We start from the raw sequence: 22,792 nt of genomic DNA on the forward strand, positions 1-22,792 counted from the left end.
TTTGGACTGTGGGGGAAACCGGAGCACCCGGAGGAAACCCACGCGGACACGGGGAGAACATGCAAACTCCGCACAGAAAGGCCTTCGCCGGCCACGGGGCTCGAACCCGGACCCTCTTGCTGTGAGGCGACAGCGCTAACCACTACACCACCGTGCCGCCCCGTGACTGAATGTATGATGAGCAATTTTCTTCTTGTACACTCAGGATGGAAGATCTAACTGATCCAGAGGCGATTCGATTAGATCCAAAATGCGACAGAACTGTCTCTCTGTATGGCTACCTGCGTGGGACATTCCTGAAAAACAAAGGCCAAGTTCATATCCCAGGTAAAACAATTCAGTTGTAGCCATCAGTACAGTCATGCGCTGTGAGGTCTTGAACAACTGTTTTTAACTTAAATAATGTTGGCACAGCATAGAATTAGAGATCAACATCCAGAAACAGACCTCCAGTTATATTATAGATGGTTTCCATTAGAATAAAAAGTCACATTTTGTTTTATTTCACTTCTACCCACTATTCTTTACTTCAGTGTTCTACTTTTAGACACGTTGAGAGTCTGTTACTTTAAAGGGATCCTCCAGCAGATTTATTCTCACTTATTTACAGTAAAAGTACTCGCCGGTTTCAAAAATAAAACTTTTTTCATTTTCAGAGACCAAATAGTGTTTGAGAGAAATGAATTTTCTTTAAAATGCCAGACGGGCTTCCTACGGTGGTGATGTATGTGATGTCAGGTAGCTGTCGCTTGGAGCAACTCGGCTGTTTATATTCTCTGTTTACATCGTAGTGTTGCTAGTTTTACAAGTATTTTACTGAATTTATCAGTTTTTAAATAAGTATGTCTCATATAAATGCTGCAGTGATGCTAAAAAGAAAGCATAAGCGGGAACTAGACTGCATTTCCGCAGAGAAAATGCAAAGTGTGCTTGCTCAGCTGTAGCAGGGGGTCACCGACAGAAACTGGATCAGACGAGAGACCTCGCGCTGCAAAATCTTTTTTTATTTTTTTTTATTTTTTTTACATGATCTATAGAAAGTATCTGTGGCAAAGTGTGTGTAGTGAAAATGAAAGTTTGATTTTTGAAATCTTGAACTACTTTTACTTAAAATAAGTTTGAGAGTAAATCCTCTGGAGGATCCCTTTAACCAGAATTACCACAATATAAGGTGTCAAAACATTTGACTGGCAGTGTGCATTTTATCGATTGTTTATCACAGCATTGTACAGAGTCCTCACAGGCTAACACTGTTAGAAATAAGAGTACAGTAGGAGTCCATTTCTGTCCCCCAAGGTACAATCTACCCTAATGTACCCCCTACAGCTCATTATTAGATCTCAAGGTAACTGTGTACCTTTTTAGGGCCAAAAAGGTACATATATGGTCCCAAGCAGTATATAAAGGGTACAAATAAGTACTTTAGAAGGTACTGCCCCAGTGACAAGCCGTTGTACCCCTAAGGGTACAATAATGTACTTTATTTTCTGAGAATGTAATGTATTAACATGTGCTTTACAGGAGTAGGAGACTTCTCTCTATCCGACGTCAGTTTTCTTCCTGACCCGTGTCCGCTGCCGGAGGTGCTGAAGAAGAGAGCGCTGAATGAGAAGGAGAGGCTGCTCTACGCTCCCATGTCTGGGGTTGGAGGAGTGGTGTATGATAAAGATGCAGTGTACATTGACATGCCTATTGGCCATGTCAAACAGGACCAGGTCAGTTCACGTGATTTTTATTTTCATTCATTTATTTGTAAGAGCATTCCGACAATAATATGGGGTTTTGAAAAATATTTTTTGAAAAAATACATCCCTGAAAAGGTTTTATACCCATCTTAAATATAATAAAGAGCAGCGGAAAGTTGTTGAAAGAGTGGAAACAGTAAGTCACATGTTTCCACTTCATCATCACAGAGCATCTTTACAATGTTTGCGTGACAATTGTTAGTATTTTTCAGCTGTCGGTAAGCTAGATCTTTTTTTTTTTTAATATAGAATTTATTTTTACAACCCCGATTCCAAAAAAGTTGGGACAAAGTACAAATTGTAAATAAAAATAGAATGCAATGATGTGGAAGTTTCAAAATTCCATATTTTATTCAGAATAGAACATAGATGACATATCAAATGTTTAAACTGAGAAAATGTATCATTTAAAGAGAAAAATTAGGTGATTTTTAAATTTCATGACAACAACACATCTCAAAAAAGTTGGGACAAGGCCATGTTTACCACTGTGAGACATCCCCTTTTCTCTTTACAACAGTCTGTAAACGTCTGGGGACTGAGGAGACAAGTTGCTCAAGTTTAGGGAGAGGAATGTTAACCCATTCTTGTCTAATGCAGGATTCTACACGGAGTGCAGAATTATTAGGCAAGTTGTATTTTTGAGGATTAGTTTTATTATTGAACAACAACTATGTTCTCAATCAAACAAAAAGACTCATAAATATCAAAGCTGAAAATGTATGGAAGTTAGCATGGGGTGTTTTTAGTTTTGGCCATTTTAGGAGAATATGTATGTGTTCAGGTAACTTTCACTGTGCAGAATTATTAGGCAACTTAATAAAAACCAAATATGTAGCCATTTCACTTATTTATTTTCACCAGGTACACTGATATGACAACTCCAGATTTGCAAATAAACATATCTGACATTCAAACACAAAACAAAAACAAATCAGTGACCAATATAGCCACCCTTCTTCATGAGGACACTCAAAAGCCTTCCATCCATAGATTCTGTCAATTTCTTTATCTGTTCACGACCAACATTGTGTGCAGCAGCAACCATGGCCTCCCAGACGCTGTTCAAAGAGGTGTACTGTTTTCCCTCTTTGTAGACCTCACGTTTTATAATGGACCACAGGTTCTCTATGGGGTTTAGGTCAGGTGAACAAGGGGGCCATGTCATTATTTTTTCACCTTTCAGACCTTTACTGGCTAGCCACGCAGTGGAGTATTTGGACGCATGAGATGGAGCGTTATCCTGCATGAAAATCATGTTCTTCTTGAAAGATGCTGACTTTTTCCTATACCACTGCTTGAAGGTTTCTTCCAGGAACTGGCAGTAGGTCTGGGAGTTGAGTTTGAGTCCATCCTCAACTCGAAAAGGTCCAACAAGCTTGTCTTTGATGATACCAGCCCATAGCAGTACTCCACCTCCACCTTGCTGGCGTCCGAGTCGGAGTGGAGCTCTGTGCCCATTACTGATCCAGTCACAGGCCCATCCATCTGGTCCATCAAGAGTCACTCTCATCTCATCAGACCACAGCACCTTAGAAAAATCAGTCTTAAGATATTTCTTGGCCCAGTCTTGACGTTTTATCTTGTGTGCCTTACTCAGTGGTGGTCGTTTTTCAGCCTTCCTTACCTTGGCCATGTCCCTCAGTATTGCACACCTTGTACTCTTTGACACTCCAGGAATGTTACAACTCTGGAATATGGCAGAACTGGATGCTAATGGCTGCTTGTTAGCTTCACGCTTGATTTTCCGCAGATCATGTGCAGTTATTTTGCGCCTTTTTTTTCCCCACACGCTTCTTTCGACCCTGTTGACTATTTGCAATGAAACGCTTGATTGTTCGGTGATCACGTTTCAACATCTTCGCAATTTCAAGAGTGCTGCATCCGTCTGCAAGACATCTCACAATTTTATACTTTTCAAAGTCTGTCAGATCTCTCTTCTGACCCATTTTGCCAGAGGAAAAGAGGTTGCCTAATAATTATGCACACCTGATATAGGGTGTTGATGTCATTAGACCACACCCCCTCTCATTACACAGATGCACAGCACCTGATATACTTAATTGGTAGTAGGCTTTCAAGCCTAAACAGCTTGGAGTGGGACAACATGCATTAAAAGGATGTTGTGGTCAAAATACTCACTTGCCTAATAATTCTGCACTCAGTGTAGTTGCTCAACTGTCTTAGGTCTTTTTTGTCGTATCTTCCGTTTTATGCGCCAAATGTTTTCTATGGGTGAAAGATCTGGACTGCAGGCTGGCCAGTTCAGTACCCGGACCCTTCTTCTACGCAGCCATGATGCTGTAATTGATGCAGTATGTGGTTTGTCATTGTCATGTTGGAAAATGCAAGGTCTTCCCTGAAAGAGATGTCGTCTGGATGGGAGCATATGTTGCTCAAAAACCTGGATATACCTTTCAGCATTGATGGTGTCTTTCCAGATGTGTAAGCTGCCCATGCCACACGCACTAATGCAACCCCATACCATCAGAGACACAGGCTTCTGAACTGAGCGCTGATAACAACTTGGGTCGTCCTTCTCCTCTTTAGTCCGAATGACACGGCGTCCCTGATTTCCATAAAGAACTTCAAATTTTGATTCATCTGACCACAGAACAGTTTTCCACTTTGCCACAGTCCATTTTAAATGAGCCTTGGCCCAGAGAAGACGTCTGCGCTTCTGCATCATGTTTAGATACGGCTTCTTCTTTGAACTATAGAGTTTTAGCTGGCAACGGCGGATGGCACGGTGAATTGTGTTCACAGATAATGTTCCCTGGAAATATTCCTGAGCTCATTTTGTGATTTCCAATACAGAAGCATGCCTGTATGTGATGCAGTGCCGTCTAAGGGCCCGAAGATCACGGGCACCCAGTATGGTTTTCCGGCCTTGACCCTTACGCACAGAGATTCTTCCAGATTCTCTGAATCTTTTGATGATATTATGCACTGTAGATGATGATATGTTCAAACTCTTTGCAATTTTACACTGTCGAACTCCTTTCTGATATTGTTCCACTATTTGTCGGCGCAGAATTAGGGGGATTGGTGATCCTCTTCCCATCTTTACTTCTGAGAGCCGCTGCCACTCCAAGATGCTCTTTTTATACCCAGTCATGTTAATGACCGATTGCCAATTGACCTAATGAGTTGCAATTTGGTCCTCCAGCTGTTCCTTTTTTGTACCTTTAACTTTTCCAGCCTCTTATTGCCCCTGTCCCAACTTTTTTGAGATGTGTTGCTGTCATGAAATTTCAAATGAGCCAATATTTGGCATGAAATTTCAAAATGTCTCACTTTCGACATTTGATATGTTGTCTATGTTCTATTGTGAATACAATATCAGTTTTTGAGATTTGTAAATTATTGCATTCTGTTTTTATTTACAATTTGTACTTTGTCCCAACTTTTTTGGAATCGGGGTTGTATTTATTTTTAAACAAAATTCCTAAAACATTCTGTTATCGGAAAATAATTAATGATCTAGATGTGTTATGTTGTTACCATCCAAAAGTTGAATATATTCTTGTAATGGCACTTCCGAAAGTGTATGCCCCATTGATTAAATAAATAAATAAATAAATAAATAAATAAATAAATAAATGTTATTTACATTTAATGTAGTGGAAAGTACATGAAACAGTTGCACCCTCGCGAGCCTTTCTGCACCCTTTGATAATGTTAATAAGATGCAAAAAAAATGCATCTTGCCATGTTACTGAAAAGCCACACAGTGCGCAGTCGTCTTTCCTGGAGACTTTCTCGTGTTTATTATCTCGTGTTTATTGTGAAAAATTACTTACAGTTTTAACTCTGACTGTTCCAGAGACACTGTCAAAAAATGATAAATTACAGAAAACATCATATCAATGATATTAACCATAAAAACGTGTTTATAAATAATTAGGCTTGGATTGTGTTGAGCATCTAACACCGTGTCCGTCCCTGTGGATAAGCTGTTACTATAGAAACAATAACACATAGGAATGAATAGATTAATATAAACCTGTGATTTGCCTTGCAGCCAGTGTTATTGTCAGAGCTGCTGTTAGAGAAAATTATTAACACCTTCCATTAAATTCAATTCAAGAATTCAGCAGCGCTCTTGTATAATCACAAATAAATGCCTTTACAAAACGTGTAACCTACTGTATAAATCAGATTTTTACATTATATATATATATATATATATATACACACACACACACAAAATTTTATTTATTTATTTATTTCTCTGTGGTTCAGGATTTTGTTTTGCATTTATAAGAGGGAGTCGAGTGAAAGCCTTTGGTCAGATCAGAAATACTGTAATAATCCTGAGGGGAAATTGAGTACATCTACAGTTGTTCACACTCAAGTAGAGAAAAGAAATTACAAAAGTGAACAGGTGTGAAAAACGTAAACCATATATCAAAAGGATGAAAAAGTTTCGTTACGGGTAGTGGTAATATGTAAATCATATGTTTGAGCAGTTGTGTACATAATTCTCAAACGATAATTAGAGTATATAGCAGTGTAGAAAATTATTGTACGGTATGTGTGATGGTTACACACCACAAGTTGGTCTAGTGGTTAGCTTGTCCGCCTCTCAGCCGGGAGATCACGAGATCTACACATGGTTGGGTCATGCTAAAGACAATCATAAAAATGGTACCTAATGTCACCTGGCAAGGCACGCTGCAATACAGATGTGAGTAGGGAAGTCAAACTCTTTTGGTTACCAGAGGACTAGCCCCCCACTGTAACCCTAGCTGAAAAGGTGAGAGGCCGAGGGCTATGGAAACGGAGATTGGCACCGTACCCATGTGCCTCAAAGAGCTGGTTAATGCTGAGACAGGAAACTGCCTGGGAAGACCAGATCTGGGCGTGGAAGGGACTTTAACTTGACTTGATGTATGATGGTTAAATGCAATGTCATTGTTGTTGTTATTATCCCCCATCATGAAGTGCGCAGGGGGATATAGGAATGGATTCCGTCCTTCCATCCGTCCGTTTCAATCTGGACAAGTTTTCTCAGAAACTACATAAGCTGCATCAATGAAACTTTGCATGCTCATATTACTGTTCATGATCTAAGTTGAGTTTGAAAATCATTTATGAGAAATTATTATTTTCAGAGTTATGGCCCTTGATTTTCGTTATTGGACTTTGTACAAGTGGACTCCAATCTGGACAAGTTTTCTTAGAAACTATAAGCTACATCAATGAAACTTTGCGTGCTCATTCTACTGAAAAAAGCTGGGTAGCGTTTTATGAAGGTGTCATAGCACTTACGACATCAGTCAATATTAAAGCAATGGGCTAATAAGGGCATAAGTGTTAAGAGGTCGTCATAAAATGCTCGTGGCGGGGGATAGTGGTGACCATGTCATCTTGTTACACACTGAGTTATTGCACATTTTCCGTAATTAACTCAAATTATACATGATTATTGCAAATAAATTGTGTGGCTGGACTAAGTTATTGTACCTAAGTAGTAAAATAATGCTATAGTAAATAGAAGTTATTACTAGGGCTGTCAAACGATTAAAAAAAATAATCGCGATTAATCTCAGAATTTCATATACAGTAAATCCTCTAATACTGGCCTGTATTCCATTACTGGCCGGGACTCTAATATTGGCCGGTCTCGCTGTCGGAGGAGGTAAATAATGGCCGGACTCTAATACAGGCCGGGGCTATAACCAACGATGTTTCTGAGATCATAGTGGCCTTACACAATCGTTCCGATCTGAAAGACAATTGTGATCAGTGGCGCCGCCAGGCGTATGGCCGTACGCACTAGGCGTACCTTGGGGAGAGAGATATTTTTTTTAAATTATAATTGTTACCTGAATGCTTTGGCAATGCAACATAATTTGAGAAAGAGAGAGAGAGAGACGTGTGTGTGCCGGTGCATTTGTGTGCTTCAGGAGTGGGCGGGGTGTGCGTGACCAAGAAAGCTCATTGGTCAATGCAGATATACTTTTCTTGCACCACTGAGATTCTCTCCAGTTTTGAGAAATGGAGACAGACAATCGTCAGTAGTCAGAGCTTGTGCGAGAATTTATTGAGAAGCGAGTCAAAAATGAGTAAACGAACCCTGAAACAAACGAGCTTGTTTCAGACTTTTATGAAAAAGTCCAAAAGCAGTGATCCAGGGGTGTCATCTGCTTGCCAGTCCTCTCCAGTATCAGCTAGTAACACGGCACCGGCAGCTTCCACTCCTCCGCAACCTAGCAGCAGTACGCTGCAGCTGGATGCTAGCTCAGTTCCTTTGAGGGAATTGCCTTCATCTACCTCTGAGTTTGAAACTAGCCATACATCCAGTGAATTTCATATAAGAACACCTACATCTCCCCATGTCCCTTACGATCAGAAGTAGATGGTTGCTCCACCTTGCTGACAAATGAGCCATCAGATAGCTTTACTAATGAGCCACGAGTCAGCCCGCTATCACTGACATCAGATTTATCAGACATAGGTAAACTTCAACCAGATGCCTTAAAATGTGCACCGGACTCTGTAAAGCTCAATGTCCTACAGAACCGCTTCAAACCAGACAGAGGGTGGGTGGCTCCTTCTACTCTGATTTTCGGTAAACTCAGAAAAATACCCGAGGAGTTTTTCAGCGAGTCTATGTACCCCACGTTGCGCTACAGTGTGTGTCAGAGTCGTGCGTGCGGTAGTGCTGAGCAAGTTCACTAGATTCTAATCGAGGCTATAAAGAGTTTATTGTTTATTGTCGTGTGTCCCCGGCCTATATTAGAGGATTTACGTAGTTCACATATGTTGTTCAAATATCAGCCTGTGTTCATGGAAGGCTAATAAATGAACCTATTTTATAGGTTCAAATAGACACAAAATCTCGTTTTTATTCATTCCACTGGTAGTCTGTTTTGCTCAAATAGAAATAGAGGCCTGCCTCTAATTCTGGCCTCCTTCCAATAATGGCCTGGACCAAGATGCACTTGAGTGAAATAAAGGCCCCGGCCTATATTAGAGGATTTACGGTAGTTAATCGCGATTAATCGCATTTTTTTTTAAATCTATGTAAATGAATAAGGCTTTTAAAGTGAAATGTTACAATTAAAATGGTGAACACATTTTATGCTAAAAGTACTTGTTAAAAACTGCTGGGACAAGAGAAAATGGTAAGGGAGTTTATTCACTCTCATACTAGGCAGTACTGAACATACAAAACACAAAATTGGATTTTGTGATGGATTAAGGAGCTGTAGTCTCAAATATAAAACATGTAGTCACATACTACTGTGTCTCAGTTCAGACGTGTGTGACAAAAGAAAATAAAAATGAAATAAAACTTCAATTGTGCTGGAGTTGTATTCAGTCACAGCCTATAGGACTTCACAGTGCTGTGCAAACAAAAATAAATTTCAGTTGGACTTCAATAAAGACATTGTGTCCTATCACAGTGCTACAGCATACTGAAATCTCACTTTACAAAAGTATTTTAGAACTGCAAAGTGCATACCAAAACCAACTCAATCACACTCTACTTTTGAAATGAAACTTCCTGTTTAACAGACCTTTCTCCATCACTTACTCTTATTGCAGCAGCGCGCGACAAGCCTCAACATGAACTACGGGTGACTCGCAGGGCCAAATTAGAATTTGCGTTAACGGCACTATTTTTTTAATCACGATAAATTGAGATCGTGTTAATGCGTTATTATCGCGTTAACTTCGACAGCCCTAGTTATTACACATTGAGAAGTATTGCACATTGAGACAAATTAGTTCTCAGATGTGAGAGAAATTAGAACTGAATAGACTTTTTTTCTAGAGGAGTCCAGATACTTGTAGAATGATGAAACACTTGCATTGAATGAAATGGAGATTGTGAAAAATTAAGATTTTCATTTCTCACCCTCATTATGCAGTTTGCTCTGTCAGAGCTTTTGTGCTCCCGGTTGTGCTTCACTTACTGTGTATCTGCCGTCAGAGACGGACCAGGGTTGCCTAATTTCACATGACGACAAAAGAAATCTACAACCCCGATTCCAAAAAAGTTGGGACAAAGTACAAATTGTAAATAAAAATGGAATGCAATGATGTGGAAGTTTCAAAATTCCATATTTTATTCAGAATAGAACATAGATGACATATCAAATGTTTAAACTGAGAAAATGTATCATTTAAAGAGAAAAATTAGGTGATTTTAAATTTCATGACAACAACACATCTCAAAAAAGTTGGGACAAGGCCATGTTTACCACTGTGAGACATCCCCTTTTCTCTTTACAACAGTCTGTAAACGTCTGGGGACTGAGGAGACAAGTTGCTCAAGTTTAGGGATAGGAATGTTAACCCATTCTTGTCTAATGTAGGATTCTAGTTGCTCAACTGTCTTAGGTCTTTTTTTGTCGTATCTTCCATTTTATGATGCGCCAAATGTTTTCTATGGGTGAAAGATCTGGACTGCAGGCTGGCCAGTTCAGTACCCGGACCCTTCTTCTACACAGCCATGATGCTGTAATTGATGCAGTATGTGGTTTGGCATTGTCATGTTGGAAAATGCAAGGTCTTCCCTGAAAGAGACGTCGTCTGGATGGGAGCATATGTTGCTCTAGAACCTGGATATACCTTTCAGCATTGATGGTGTCTTTCCAGATGTGTAAGCTGCCCATGCCACACGCGCTAATGCAACCCCATACCATCAGAGATGCAGGCTTCTGAACTGAGCGCTGATAACAACTTGGGTCGTCCTTCTCCTCTTTAGTCCGAATGACACGGCGTCCCTGATTTCCATAAAGAACTTCAAATTTTGATTCGTCTGACCACAGAACTGTTTTCCACTTTGCCACAGTCCATTTTAAATGAGCCTTGGCCCAGAGAAGACGTCTGCACTTCTGGATCATGTTTAGATACGGCTTCTTCTTTGAACTATAGAGTTTTAGCTGGCAACGGCGGATGGCACGGTGAATTGTGTTCACAGATAATGTTCTCTGGAAATATTCCTGAGCCTATTTTGTGATTTCCAATACAGAAGCATGCCTGTATGTGATGCAGTGCCGTCTAAGGGCCCAAAGATCACAGGCACCCAGTATGGTTTTCCGGCCTTGACCCTTACGCTAGGGCTGCACAATTAATCGAATTCAATAGAAAATCGCGATTTTGGCTGCCATGATTAAATTAAATGAAAATCGCGATTTATTTCCATTTAAAATGCGGGCTCTACTGCATATCTAAGCACTTTTTGACCAGTACTCCGCCAAACCATTAGGGGGCAAACCGACGCATGTAAGGTTTCATTACTCTGCCTAAATAAGCAAGCAAGCCAAGCGTTGCCAGATTGTGCGGTTTTAAGTGCTTTTTGGCGGGTTTTGAACATATTTTGGGCTGGAAAACGTCAGCAGCATCTGGCAACACTGGCCAAGTACGCAGAGCTTCAGTGCAGCAGTATCTTCTTCAAGGGGTGATAGCTTGAGAGTAGGTAACAGATTGAGGTGAGAGAGAAAAGCTAACTATGTCGGAACAACAGACTATTTAGCGCTGGAGGCAATGTTGTGACCTGCCTTCGCTCATGTTTAAAGCCAGAGCATGTTGATAGGCTGCTCTTTCTAGCTAAAAACTTGTAGGCCTCAGTATAATGCTATGTAATTGTTGCAATTGAGTTTTCAGTTCCTTTATCCTTTGGTAATTTCTTGGATAAATTTCATTTATTTGTCATTTGGAAATCAGAATTTCTCTTTTAAATTTCATTCTGCACTGAAAGCTGTTCATATTGTTTGTTTGAATATAGTGAAATAAAATTTAAGTGATTTCCCTAGCATCAAGAATAATCGTGATTAATAATCGCGATTACAATTTTGATCAGGATAATCGTGATTATCATTTTTTCCATAATCGTGCAGCCCTACCTTACGCACAGAGATTCTTCCAGATTCTCTGAATCTTTTGATGATATTATGCACTGTAGATGATGATATGTTCAAACTCTTTGCAATTTTACACTGTCGAACTCCTTTCTGATATTGCTCCACTATTTGTCGGCGCAGAATTAGGGGGATTGGTGATCCTCTTCCCATCTTTACTTCTGAGAGCCGCTGCCACTCCAAGATGCTCTTTTTATACCCAGTCATGTTAATGACCTATTGCCAATTGACCTAATAAGTTGCAATTTGGTCCTCCAGCTGTTCCTTTTTTTGTACCTTTAACTTTTCCAGCCTCTTATTGCCCCTGTCCCAACTTTTTTGAGATGTGTTGCTGTCATGAAATTTCAAATGAGCCAATATTTGGCATGAAATTTCAAAATGTCTCACTTTCGACATTTGATATGTTGTCTATGTTCTATTGTGAATACAATATCAGTTTTTGAGATTTGTAAATTATTGCATTCTGTTTTTATTTACAATTTGTACTTTGTCCCAACTTTTTTGGAATCGGGGTTGTAAATAATTTTGCATTCATGTAAAATTGTGAAATGTTTGAATGGAAATGACCAACTCTGTTGCTGCTAACAAGTTGCAGGTTGAATGTTAAGATTTTCCTTCTTGTTTCTTCTTAAATTTTTTTCTATACGAAAGGTTGTGCATATTCCAGCTTTTAACTCAGCAAATCTAAATATCATCATGCATATTATCCATTATGAAAAACTGTTGATGTCACTGCGAGGGATATTGCACGCCCGTACTGATGTATTAGAGAATGATTCCAATTCTATTCAGGCTTCGTTATAGACTTGTTTGCTGCTGTTGATGCATATTTTGTAAAGGCGCATCTGACTTTTCGTGCCAGGAGGAGGTGCGTCCTGCCACAGAGCTGATGCAGTCCCTCATGGGCACACAGGCTACTCTGGATGTCAAGATTGCTGCCAGCAAAGTTTCTCTGTTCACAGGAACTGCAGCACTGACCCCAGAGGAAGTGCAGGAGAAAAGGTACAGTTAGATTTGTCTTTTGGTTTGTTGAACTGTTTTCGTTCAGTTCTCTTGCATTATCTTCTGAGTTTTTGTGTTCCTTTAACAGCGGAAAGGAAGAACCTGTGGAGAGCCGAGTGTGGGACCCGGTGACTCAGAGAGAGAGGAGGAAAGCTGTCTTTAGTGAGGAAACCAAGAAAGACAATCGTGATGAGGAAGAGTCAGATGAGGAAAGTGAAAGGGAGGAGGAGGAAGAAGAGGAGGAGGAGGAAGAAGAGGAGGAGGAGGAAGATGATTGGGAGGAAGAGGAGGATGGAGATGATGAGGGCAGACTGGACAAGGGTGAAGTGGCAAAGTCTGAAAGGAAAACAATGAAAGAAGAAGCTCCTCCCACGAAGAGACAGAAGTTGGAGGAAACTGGAAAAGACAGCAGGCCTGTAGTAGAGATGCCTGCGTTTGCAGACAGTGATGATGACCTGGAGAAGAGTGATGAAGAAGAATCAGAAGAAGACACAGATGAAAAGGAGGAGGAAATGGAGGAAGAGAAAGAGAAGCCTAAGAAAAGAAGCTCTGCACCTCCAGACTCTGGTCACTGCTCTGAGGAGGATAGTGATGACGGCTATGAAGGAGAGGAAGTGCAAGGCGATAGCGACTCAGAAATGGAAGAACAAGGAAATGTTAAACCAGCCGTAAGAGAGGCTGCAAGGCTAAAGACAGCTCCTGATGATGATGATGATGAGGAGGAGATAGAAGAGATAGAGGAGATGGATGTCGAAGACGAAGAAGAGCTTGGATCTGAAACTCCTGGTACTTTCTCATTCGTGTTCGTTTCGTTATAGTCAGTGCAATTTATTGAGTCTTGAAACAACTTTTATTTTCTTGAGACAAGGAATTTCCAAGGGAGTTCAGGGTTCTCCATGGATTGAAAATATAGGGGGGTGGGGGTCAATCGGATGACCTTGAAACAAATTTGCATAAATTTACATATATCATTTGCATAAAATACTCTCAAATAGTAATCATTTAGAATAGAGGAATCAATTGGACTGGTACAAAACACATCATACATCAAACATTACACACACTTGAATTCATTGTATTAATTAATTTGCACACTTCAGTGCAAAGTAATTAGTACAATGAATTCCATAAAGCTAATGCAAGAATGAAAACTGAGGTCAACAGATTTCAAATGTAGGCCTGTTTATTAACATTGAGTGCCTGAGGAACAAGTTATAATAACTTAAAATAAAAAGAGAGCCATCTTTCTTAAGTAAACTTTTGCTTCTTTTACTTTTCCCATCTACAACATATCAGACATAAAAAAAGGTTGATCAATGGCTCAGCAGCATCAAAATATTGCACTTTTGTAAAAAGAATGTACATAAGCATTATAAATTATAACTAGAGCCAACAATTCCCCTGTGGGAAATTGTGAGAGTGATGCAGTGCGCGCAGCAGTCGCTATTGCAGGAGCTGAGCTGTACTGTGTGAATGTATGATTTGCCCTGATGCTACAAGCCTGTGTCTCTCTGAGAGGGAGCAGCCCCTCCCTCCTGTGTGTGTGTGTGTGAGAGAGCGAGCAGCCCCTCCCTCCTGTGTGTGTGAGAGCGAGCAGCCCCTCCCTCCTGTGTGTGTGAGAGCGAGCAGCCCCTCCCTCCTGTGTGTGTGTGTGAGAGCGAGGAGCCCCTCCCTCCTGTGTGTGTGTGCGAGAGCGAGCAGCCCCTCCCTCCTGTGTGTGTGAGCGAGCAGCCCCTCCCTCCTGTGTGTGTGTGTGAGAGCAAACAGCCCCTCCCTCCTGTGTGTGTGTGTGTGAGAGCAAACCGCCCCTCCCTCCTGTGTGTGTGTGTGAGAGCAAACAGCCCCTCCCTCCTGTGTGTGTGAGAGCGAGCAGCCCCTCCCTCCTGTGTGTGTGTGTGAGAGCGAGCAGCCCCTCCCTCCTGTGTGTGAGTGTGAGAGCGAGCAGCCCCTCCCTCGTGTGTGTGTGTGTGTGAGAGCGAGCAGCCCCTCCCTCCTGTGTGTGAGTGTGAGAGCGAGCAGCCCCTCCCTCCTGTGTGTGTGTGTGTGTGTGTGTGAGAGCGAGCAGCCCCTCCCTCCTGTGTGTGTGTGTGTGAGAGAGCGAGCAGCCCCTCCCTCCTGTGTGTGTGTGTGAGTGTGAGAGAGCGAGCAGCCCCTCCCTCCTCTCTGTGTGTGTGTGTGTGTGAGAGAGAGCGAGCAGCCCCTCCCTCCCTCCTGTGTGTGTGTGTGTGAGAGCGAGCAGCCCCTCCCCCACCCGCACGCTGAGTGCAGAGACAGAGTATCACACAGAAATCGCACTTTTTCCTCAGAGTGCTCCCTCCAAACAACGGGGATTTACACGAAAACGGAAGGAGATATTCACAAAATTCTTTCACATTGAGCGCCACAAGGCTCTCCTGAACACAGTGATGTAATTTTTTTTGTCTGTAGTGTACTTTGTCGGTACTCCAACAGAGAAAGGCTATCTGTCACAAAGAAAACAAAGGGACGTCTCTTCCTTTTGTAAAGGGGCGGAAGAAATTAAACGGGGCCGGGAATCACAGAAAGGGGGGCGGCCCGCACCTCTAAAACCCCTCATGGAGAACCCTGGAGTTGAACTATAACCCAAAGTAAAAATTGTTTTGATCCGTATTGATTTCTCTTGTTTTATTTGATGTTTACCTTGAGTTCACCAGGTTATTGACTGATGTGTGCGTCCTTGTTTTTGTAGTCTTTATGATGTAGACAAAAGCAGTATACTGCCACTATTGTAACCGAACCTTGTGAATGTGATAAACTGTGATTCACAGAACACAAATCACTAATTGGAGAGATGATGTGAAGCCAGAATCTATTGTTTTTATAATGTCTTCTCCTTTCTCTCTGCATATGTTCGATGCCTGCCTGTCAGGAGCACTCCGCTGGAAAGAAGATTTGGCCCGGAAAGCCATGGAAGCGCATCAGAGACGACAACGTGCTACACCTAACCTACGCAAGCTGGTGTATGGCACAGGTGAGCGAGCAAATCACAAGCGTATAGAAGACTCTAGACAAGCTGGCATTTATTATAAGAGGCATGGTTGAAGAATGAGCTGCTGCTCCTGTGAAAGAAATAGACTGGCAGTGCACTATTATGGAGCACATTGAGGTCCGTTGTGTTCTTTTGTGACTGAAGACAGGAGTGTATTGAGTGGAAGCCAGATTGTATTTCTCATTTGTTTGCATCAGTGGTGGAGGAGGAGGAAGCAAACAGCGAGGAGGAGGAGTTGGGTGGGCTGTTCCGAGTTAGTCGGCCAGAGAAGAGTAAGAAAGTAAAAGTGGATGCTGTGGACTGCTCACGTTTCCAGCCTGATGCAAGCCACGACTGGGACCAGGAGGAGGTGAGCAACATGGCCAGCACACTGTCTTCTCTACAGTGGTGTTTGAAAGTTTGTGAACCCTTTAGAATTGTCTATATTTCTGCATAAATATGACCTAAAACAACATCAGATTTTCACACAAGTCCTAAAAGTAGATAAAGAGAACCCAGTTAAACAAATGAGACAAAAATATTATACTTGGTCATTTATTTATTGAGGAAACTGATCCAATATTACATAGCTGTGAGTGGCAAAAGTATGTGAACCTCTAGGATTAGTAGTTAATTTGAAGGTGAAATTAGAGTCAGGTGTTTTCAATCAATGGGATGACAATCAGGTGTGAGTGGGCACCCTCTTTTATTTAAAGAACAGGGATCTATCAAAAACTGATCTTCACAGCACATGTTTGTGGAAGTGTATCATGGCACGAACAAAGGAGATTTCTGAGGACCTCAGAAAAAGCGTTGTTGATGCTCATCAGGCTGGAAAAGGTTACAAAACCATCTCTAAAGAGTTTGGACTCCACCGATCCACAGTCAGACAGATTGTGTACAAATGGAGGAAATTCAAGACCATTGTTACCCTCCCCAGGAGTGGTCGACCAACAAAGATCACTCCAAGAGCAAGGCGTGTAATAGTCTGCGAGGTCACAAAAGACCCCAGGGTAACTTCTAAGCAACTGAAGGCCTCTCACATTGGCTAATGTTCGTGAGTCCACCATCAGCAGAACACTGAACAAGAATGGTGTGCATGTCAGGGTTGCAAGGAGAAAGCCACTGCTCTCCAAAAAGAACATTGCTGCTCATCTGCAGTTTGCTAAAGATCACGTGGACAAGCCAGAAGGCTATTAGAAAAATGTTTTGTGGACAGATGAGACCAAAATAGAAGTTTTGGGTTTAAATGAGAAGCGTTATGTTTGGAGAAAGGAAAACACTGCATTCCAGCATAAGAACCTTATCCCATCTGTGAAACATGTTGATGGTAGTATCATGGTTTGGGCCTGTTTTGCAGCATCTGGGCCAGGACGGCTTTTCATCATTGATGGAACAATGAATTCTGAATTATACCAGCGAATTCTAAAGGAAAATGTCAGGACGTCTGTCCATGAACTGAATGTCAAGAGAAGGTGGGTCATGCAGCAAGACAACGACCCTAAGCACACAAGTCGTTCTACCAAAGAATGGTTAAAGAAGAATAAAGTTAATGTTTTGGAATGGCCAAGTCAAAGTCCTGACCTTAATCCAATCGAAATGTTGTGGAAGGACCTGAAGCGAGCAGTTCATGTGAGGAAACCCACCAACATCCCAGAGTTGAAGCTGTTCTGTACGGAGGAATGGGCTAAAATTCCTCCAAGCCGTTGTGCAGGACTGATCAACAGTTACCGGAAACGTTTAGTTGCAGTTATTGCTGCACAAGGGGGTCACAGCAGATATTGAAAGCAAAGGTTCACATACTTTTGCCACTCACAGGTATGTAATCACATCACATTATCTCTAGCCGCTTTATCCTTCTACAGGGTCGCAGGCAAGCTGGAGCCTATCCCAGCTGACTACGGGCGAAAGGCGGGGTACACCCTGGACAAGTCGCCAGGTCATCACAGGGCTGACACATAGACACAGACAACCATTCACACTCACATTCACACCTACGGTCAATTTAGAGTCACCAGTTAACCTAACCTGCATGTCTTTGGACTGTGGGGGAAACCGGAGCACCCGGAGGAAACCCACGCGGACACGGGGAGAACATGCAAACTCCACACAGAAAGGCCCTCGCCGGCCCCGGGGCTCGAACCCAGGACCTTCTTGCTGTGAGGCGACAGCGCTAACCACTACACCACCGTGCCGCCCAGGTATGTAATATTGGATCATTTTCCTCAATAAAAAAATGACCAAGTATAATATTTTTGTCTCATTTGTTTAAGTGGGTTCTCTTTATCTACTTTTAGGACTTGTGTGAAAATCTGATGATGTTTTGGTCATGTTTATGCAGAAATACAGAAAATTCTAAAGGGTTCACAAACTTTCAAGCACCACTGTAATCACTCTGCTTTCACTGTTTAATTTTTAAAATATCTGGAAGATTTTGGAAAGTGAATAAAGCACACATTTGTATGTGTTTTCAGATGTTGGCCTCCATTAGAGACTGCTTTGTAACTGGAAAATGGGAAGGAGACAAAGATGCTACAACTCTGCTTAAAGAGGATGGTAAAGACATCATTATCCCCCTTTTTTTCTGCCAGCAAAATTACTATGTATTTTGGCTCTTTCTAATTTGCGCTTATCATGCTAGATGAAATGTATGGTGATTTTGAGGACCTGGAAACTGGAGAGGTTCACAAAGCAAACTCTGGGAAAGGAGATGAAGCTGAGGTAGTTGGATTAAACCAACATTCTTACATAGCACTCTCATTTCTGTGGCTCTTGTGTTGCATTTGTATATGCTTGTCATGAGCAGGGAGATGAGGAGGAGGAGGATGAAGAAGAGGCACCGACGTTAGTGAAGGTTGATGATGAAGAAGCTCAGAAAAACAAGCGTCTGGAAAAGAAGAGGAGACTGAAGGAGAGGTTCAATGCAGAATATGATGATGGAGATGCTACCTACTTTGATGACCTCAAAGAAGAGATGCAGAAGCAGGCTGAGGTCAGAGGTCACGGCTGTAACATGACTTAGATTTTGCCCAACTTTTAAGCATCTGTTAAGCTAGACAGCCTTTCAATTTCATACAAATTGGTGAAATTTAGTTCCCTCTGAAATTTAGTCATTGTGATGTATGTTTATTTCTGTAATATCTCGCAAAATATCAGGCCATTCTGTGGCAGGGAGGTTATTTAATTTGAGGGGATTCCTGAGCAAATAATGTGCATGAAATCACTCGCTTCGCAAAGTCAAGCAGACAGAGGAAGTCCATGTGCGCATGCGCAGGTTTACCTTGACCATGCACGGACAGTTCCATCATTCTGCCGTTAAACGAACAGCTGATCACACCGAGGTGCTCACTGACCCACGATATTTATTAGTTTGGTCCTGCGTTTCCTTTCCTTCGCAACATAATGTCTTTTCTTCTCACTTTCTGTTACTGTAGTCAGTCTTTCACATTTCATTCGCACACTCGTGTCCTCCAGTTTTCTCTCCTGTTTCAAATTTGTATCCCACAATGCCTTGCGCAAATGGAGAAAGCCCACCACGTGATGTATGATGTAGTGTCTTGAACTGGGTCATGGTGAATCAGGAAAAAATGGCGGAGAATTTAGGGCCACGTGGCCCTAAATTTATTAATTTGTTCTATTTTTAAAACATTATAAAATTGGAAGTCTTTGATTCAAATTCAGTAGCTTTTGGTCCACTAAACAAAAATAATCGGGTGTTGGGGAAAATTATTTTTATGACCTACACTTGAAAAATCTGAAAGGCAGTACTTTTTTAAGCATTTTATGTAGTTGATTTTTTGTATTCCATTAGCTGCATGGTCCTTCAGTTTTAGAAATGAAACTCGAAGACTTTCATGACTCTAAGACATTCAAGATTAAAGTTACAGTTGTGGTCAGAAGTTTACATACAGTGACATGAGTGTCATCTTGGATGTGAATGTCATGGCAATATTTGGGCTTTCAGTAATTTCTTTGAACTGTTCTTTTTCATTGGCAGAATGTACAGTATACATCTTTAATTAAAAAAAACACTGGAATTTGGTGCACAAGTTTTAATTTTCTTTGGGTTTTCTGAGCTCAACACAGGGTCAAAATTATACATACAGGTTCAAAAATTTACATACACTCACTTTTTAGATTATTAATTCAGAGGTGCTGAAACTTCCAAAATATCTCTTATCTTGCCAAGTCTGAGGTCTCTTAATTTCCTGTTAGTGATCATGATTTACTACAGCTAGTAGCTTCTCTGTGCCTTCATGAAAAGGGTTTGTTTACAACACTCATTGGCTTGATCAACACACAGCAAAATGGGAAAGTCCAAGGAGCTCAGTGCAGATCTGAGAAGGAGGATTGCAGATATACACAACTCCGGAATGTCTCTTGGAGCCATTTCTAAACAACTGCAAATTCCAAGATCAGTTAAAACAATTGTATCCAAGTTATTGTGAGGTGTAGTCACTTTGCCAAGCCACTTTGCTTCAAGAAAACCCAAACTCTCACCTTCAGCTGAAAGGAAATTGGTTTGGATGGTCAGGAACAACCTGGGAACCACCATGGCACAGCCCTGCCATGAACTGGAAGCTGATGGATCACTGTCTACAGTTCAGATCACCATGGACTAAGAGGCTGCTATCCCAGAAATAACCCCCTGCTCCAAAAGTGACATTTTCGAACTTAACTAAAGCTTGAAGCTGACCACATGGACAAAGAAAAAAAGCCTTCTGGAGGATAGCTGTGTGGTCAGATGAGACGAAGATTGAGTTGTTTGGCCACAATGACCACCATGTACAGAGGGACACTGTACCAGCTGGTAGTGGTGGTAGGATCCTCATGCTCTGGGGCTGTTTTGCTGCCAGTGGAACTGGTTCATTGCACAAGGTGGATGGAATAATGAAGGAGAAGAACTACCTCAGAATTCTTCAGCATAAACCATCAGAAACTTGAACATGACTTGGGAGTTACAACAGGACAATGAACCCAAACACGCTTTAGAGCTGGTTGTGTAGGATAAAGCAGGCTAACATTAAAGTGCATATCACGGGTAAATTCAGGAGCAAGATCAATGTAATTCTCCTATTTTATATTAAACTTTGGTCAAATATCTGTCACATTTTGCATTTTGTGCAATTTTTTTACCTTGTGCAATACCAGAAAAATTCAGTTGAAATCAAGCCATTTGAGGCGAATTGGTCCGCCTCTGAAAAAACTTGGCATTTGGATTTCCCAGCAAACACTGATTTTCATGACGTCGCATGTGGGACGCCTCCCTCTGAATCCTTCGTCAGCGCTGGTTTGTTTATGAGAAAACGACCTGGTGGTTTTCTGCAAATTTCTTCGTTATCATGTAATTATTAAAATGGTTAACAGATGTATCGTAGGAGGGTGTAGCAACACCAATCTTGATGGGATTAGTACTCATCGTTTCCCAAAAGACCGGACAATGAGAGAGAAATGGGAGCGCTTGGTCTGTACAGGCTGTGCACTGAAACTGTGCAAGCTCGCACAGCCTGCTGGCAGTTCTGAAGGTAACGTCACGAATCTGGTTCCAGACTCCCTTGGGATTTTTCCAGACGCGTTTTGTTATTTTATTTTTTTCTGCTGTAGACAGATGGCCTTGTGCAAAATTACCCTTCTGGATGAGTGTGTAAAGGGACATTACTTTCATATTTAAAAAAAATTAAATTGGTCCAGAATATGCACTTTATTCTTAAAACAAGTCCTGACTTCAACCCTATTGAAAATATATGGACTGTGCTTATAAGTCGAGTCCATGCCAAGGAAAAAAAAAAACCAAATTTAATTGAGCTCTACCAAGTCTACTATGATGATTCATGAAATATCCAACCAGAATTCTGCCAGAAGCTTGTTCATGGTAAACAAAAATGTTTGGTCAAGGTGAATCTTGCGAAGAGACATTTTACCCAAATATTAGGTGTGCTGTATGTATAATTTTGACCCTGTGTTGATTTCAGAAAACCCAAGAAAAGTAAAACTTATGCACCAAATTCTAGTGTAGTTTTTTTTTAATTAAAGATGTATGCTGTACATTCTGCCACAGAAAAAGAACAGTTCAAAGAAATTACTGAAAGCCCAAATATTGCTATGACATTCATATCCAAGATGACATCCATGCCACTGTATGTAAACTTCTGACCACAACTGTACATATACAGTACTTTTAATATGTGCTACAGCACTCACATGGCTGAATGTGAGCATTCTTACAATCTGCAGGAGGTTGGAACCTGTTATTTTTATTTATATATATAAAATGCATTAAGTGATATTGGTAATTGCAGAAAACAAGCTTGTAAAGCTAGCCGCACACTACGGCGATCCACGCGGTACCGAACCGACCCATTTCAGAGCCGACTCCCGACAGGGCATGCACATATCCCCCGACTGTTGACAAGTGCAGTCGCGATTGAAGCGACACGTGACAACTTAATAGCTTTGTGATTGGCTATTGGATATAGTTACTGTTAAATCCAACACTTGAAGATGCTACAGGCTGAATTACAAATGACACAACATGGAATATGTAGCGCACTATCTAGGCTGCATGAGCTATTATTTCCAACCTTAAATAGTGCACTTATATAGGGGAGTTAAAGCGATTTGGAATTCAGCCACACAACTTGAGCAGAGTGGCTTTCCAGCCCACTGTGTCTATGGATAAAGCTGTGTCTATGGAATTACAGTATATACCTGCAGTAGGTGCTACCAACACGTATTTCTCGCGCTCGAAATTGTGTTTAATGATGTCACGTGTTATATGCGAAAGATATGATTGGCTATTGCTAGCGACTCTCGCCGATCAGTCTGGCTCCCGATTAGTTTTTCGAATCGGCTGTGAGATGAGTCGGTACCATCGAAAACTAGTCTTTACGCCTGACTCGCGACTTCAGTTGGCTCGGTACGCTGAAAATCGGTGTAGTGTGCGGCTAGCTTAAGACAGTATGATGTCACATAGGCATCACATTAAGTAGGGGCTGCCCAATCTTCTTTTGATAAAACAGAACCTGTATCTTAAAAAATCCAACTGAAATAATTAACATAAGCATTAATAATATTTACATTTTGATCATTTTAACGATTGGCAGCAGCTTTGCTGAAAGAAATAGTGATGATTCCCCCTGCGGCACCATGATGGCCCAGCAGGAGCATACAGCGCACAGGTT

The 22,792-nt window shown here is 41.4% G+C and overlaps 1 protein-coding gene across 1 annotated transcript in view; it reads left to right on the plus strand.

Annotated features, from left to right (window-relative positions):
* Window positions 1–22,792, plus strand: part of bms1 (BMS1 ribosome biogenesis factor) — a 58,491-nt gene that overhangs the window by 21,803 nt on the left and 13,896 nt on the right. Inside the window, exons 7-15 of the mRNA XM_060939917.1 lie at window positions 206–327; window positions 1,522–1,715; window positions 12,486–12,625; window positions 12,714–13,411; window positions 15,513–15,614; window positions 15,830–15,981; window positions 18,086–18,167; window positions 18,253–18,332; window positions 18,418–18,603. Coding sequence (XP_060795900.1) covers window positions 206–327; window positions 1,522–1,715; window positions 12,486–12,625; window positions 12,714–13,411; window positions 15,513–15,614; window positions 15,830–15,981; window positions 18,086–18,167; window positions 18,253–18,332; window positions 18,418–18,603 — 1,756 coding nt within the window. The remainder of the gene's footprint in view (window positions 1–205; window positions 328–1,521; window positions 1,716–12,485; window positions 12,626–12,713; window positions 13,412–15,512; window positions 15,615–15,829; window positions 15,982–18,085; window positions 18,168–18,252; window positions 18,333–18,417; window positions 18,604–22,792) is intronic.

The sequence above is a fragment of the Neoarius graeffei genome, chromosome 14 (genome assembly GCF_027579695.1).
Source record: "Neoarius graeffei isolate fNeoGra1 chromosome 14, fNeoGra1.pri, whole genome shotgun sequence".
NCBI classification, from domain to species: domain Eukaryota; kingdom Metazoa; phylum Chordata; class Actinopteri; order Siluriformes; family Ariidae; genus Neoarius; species Neoarius graeffei.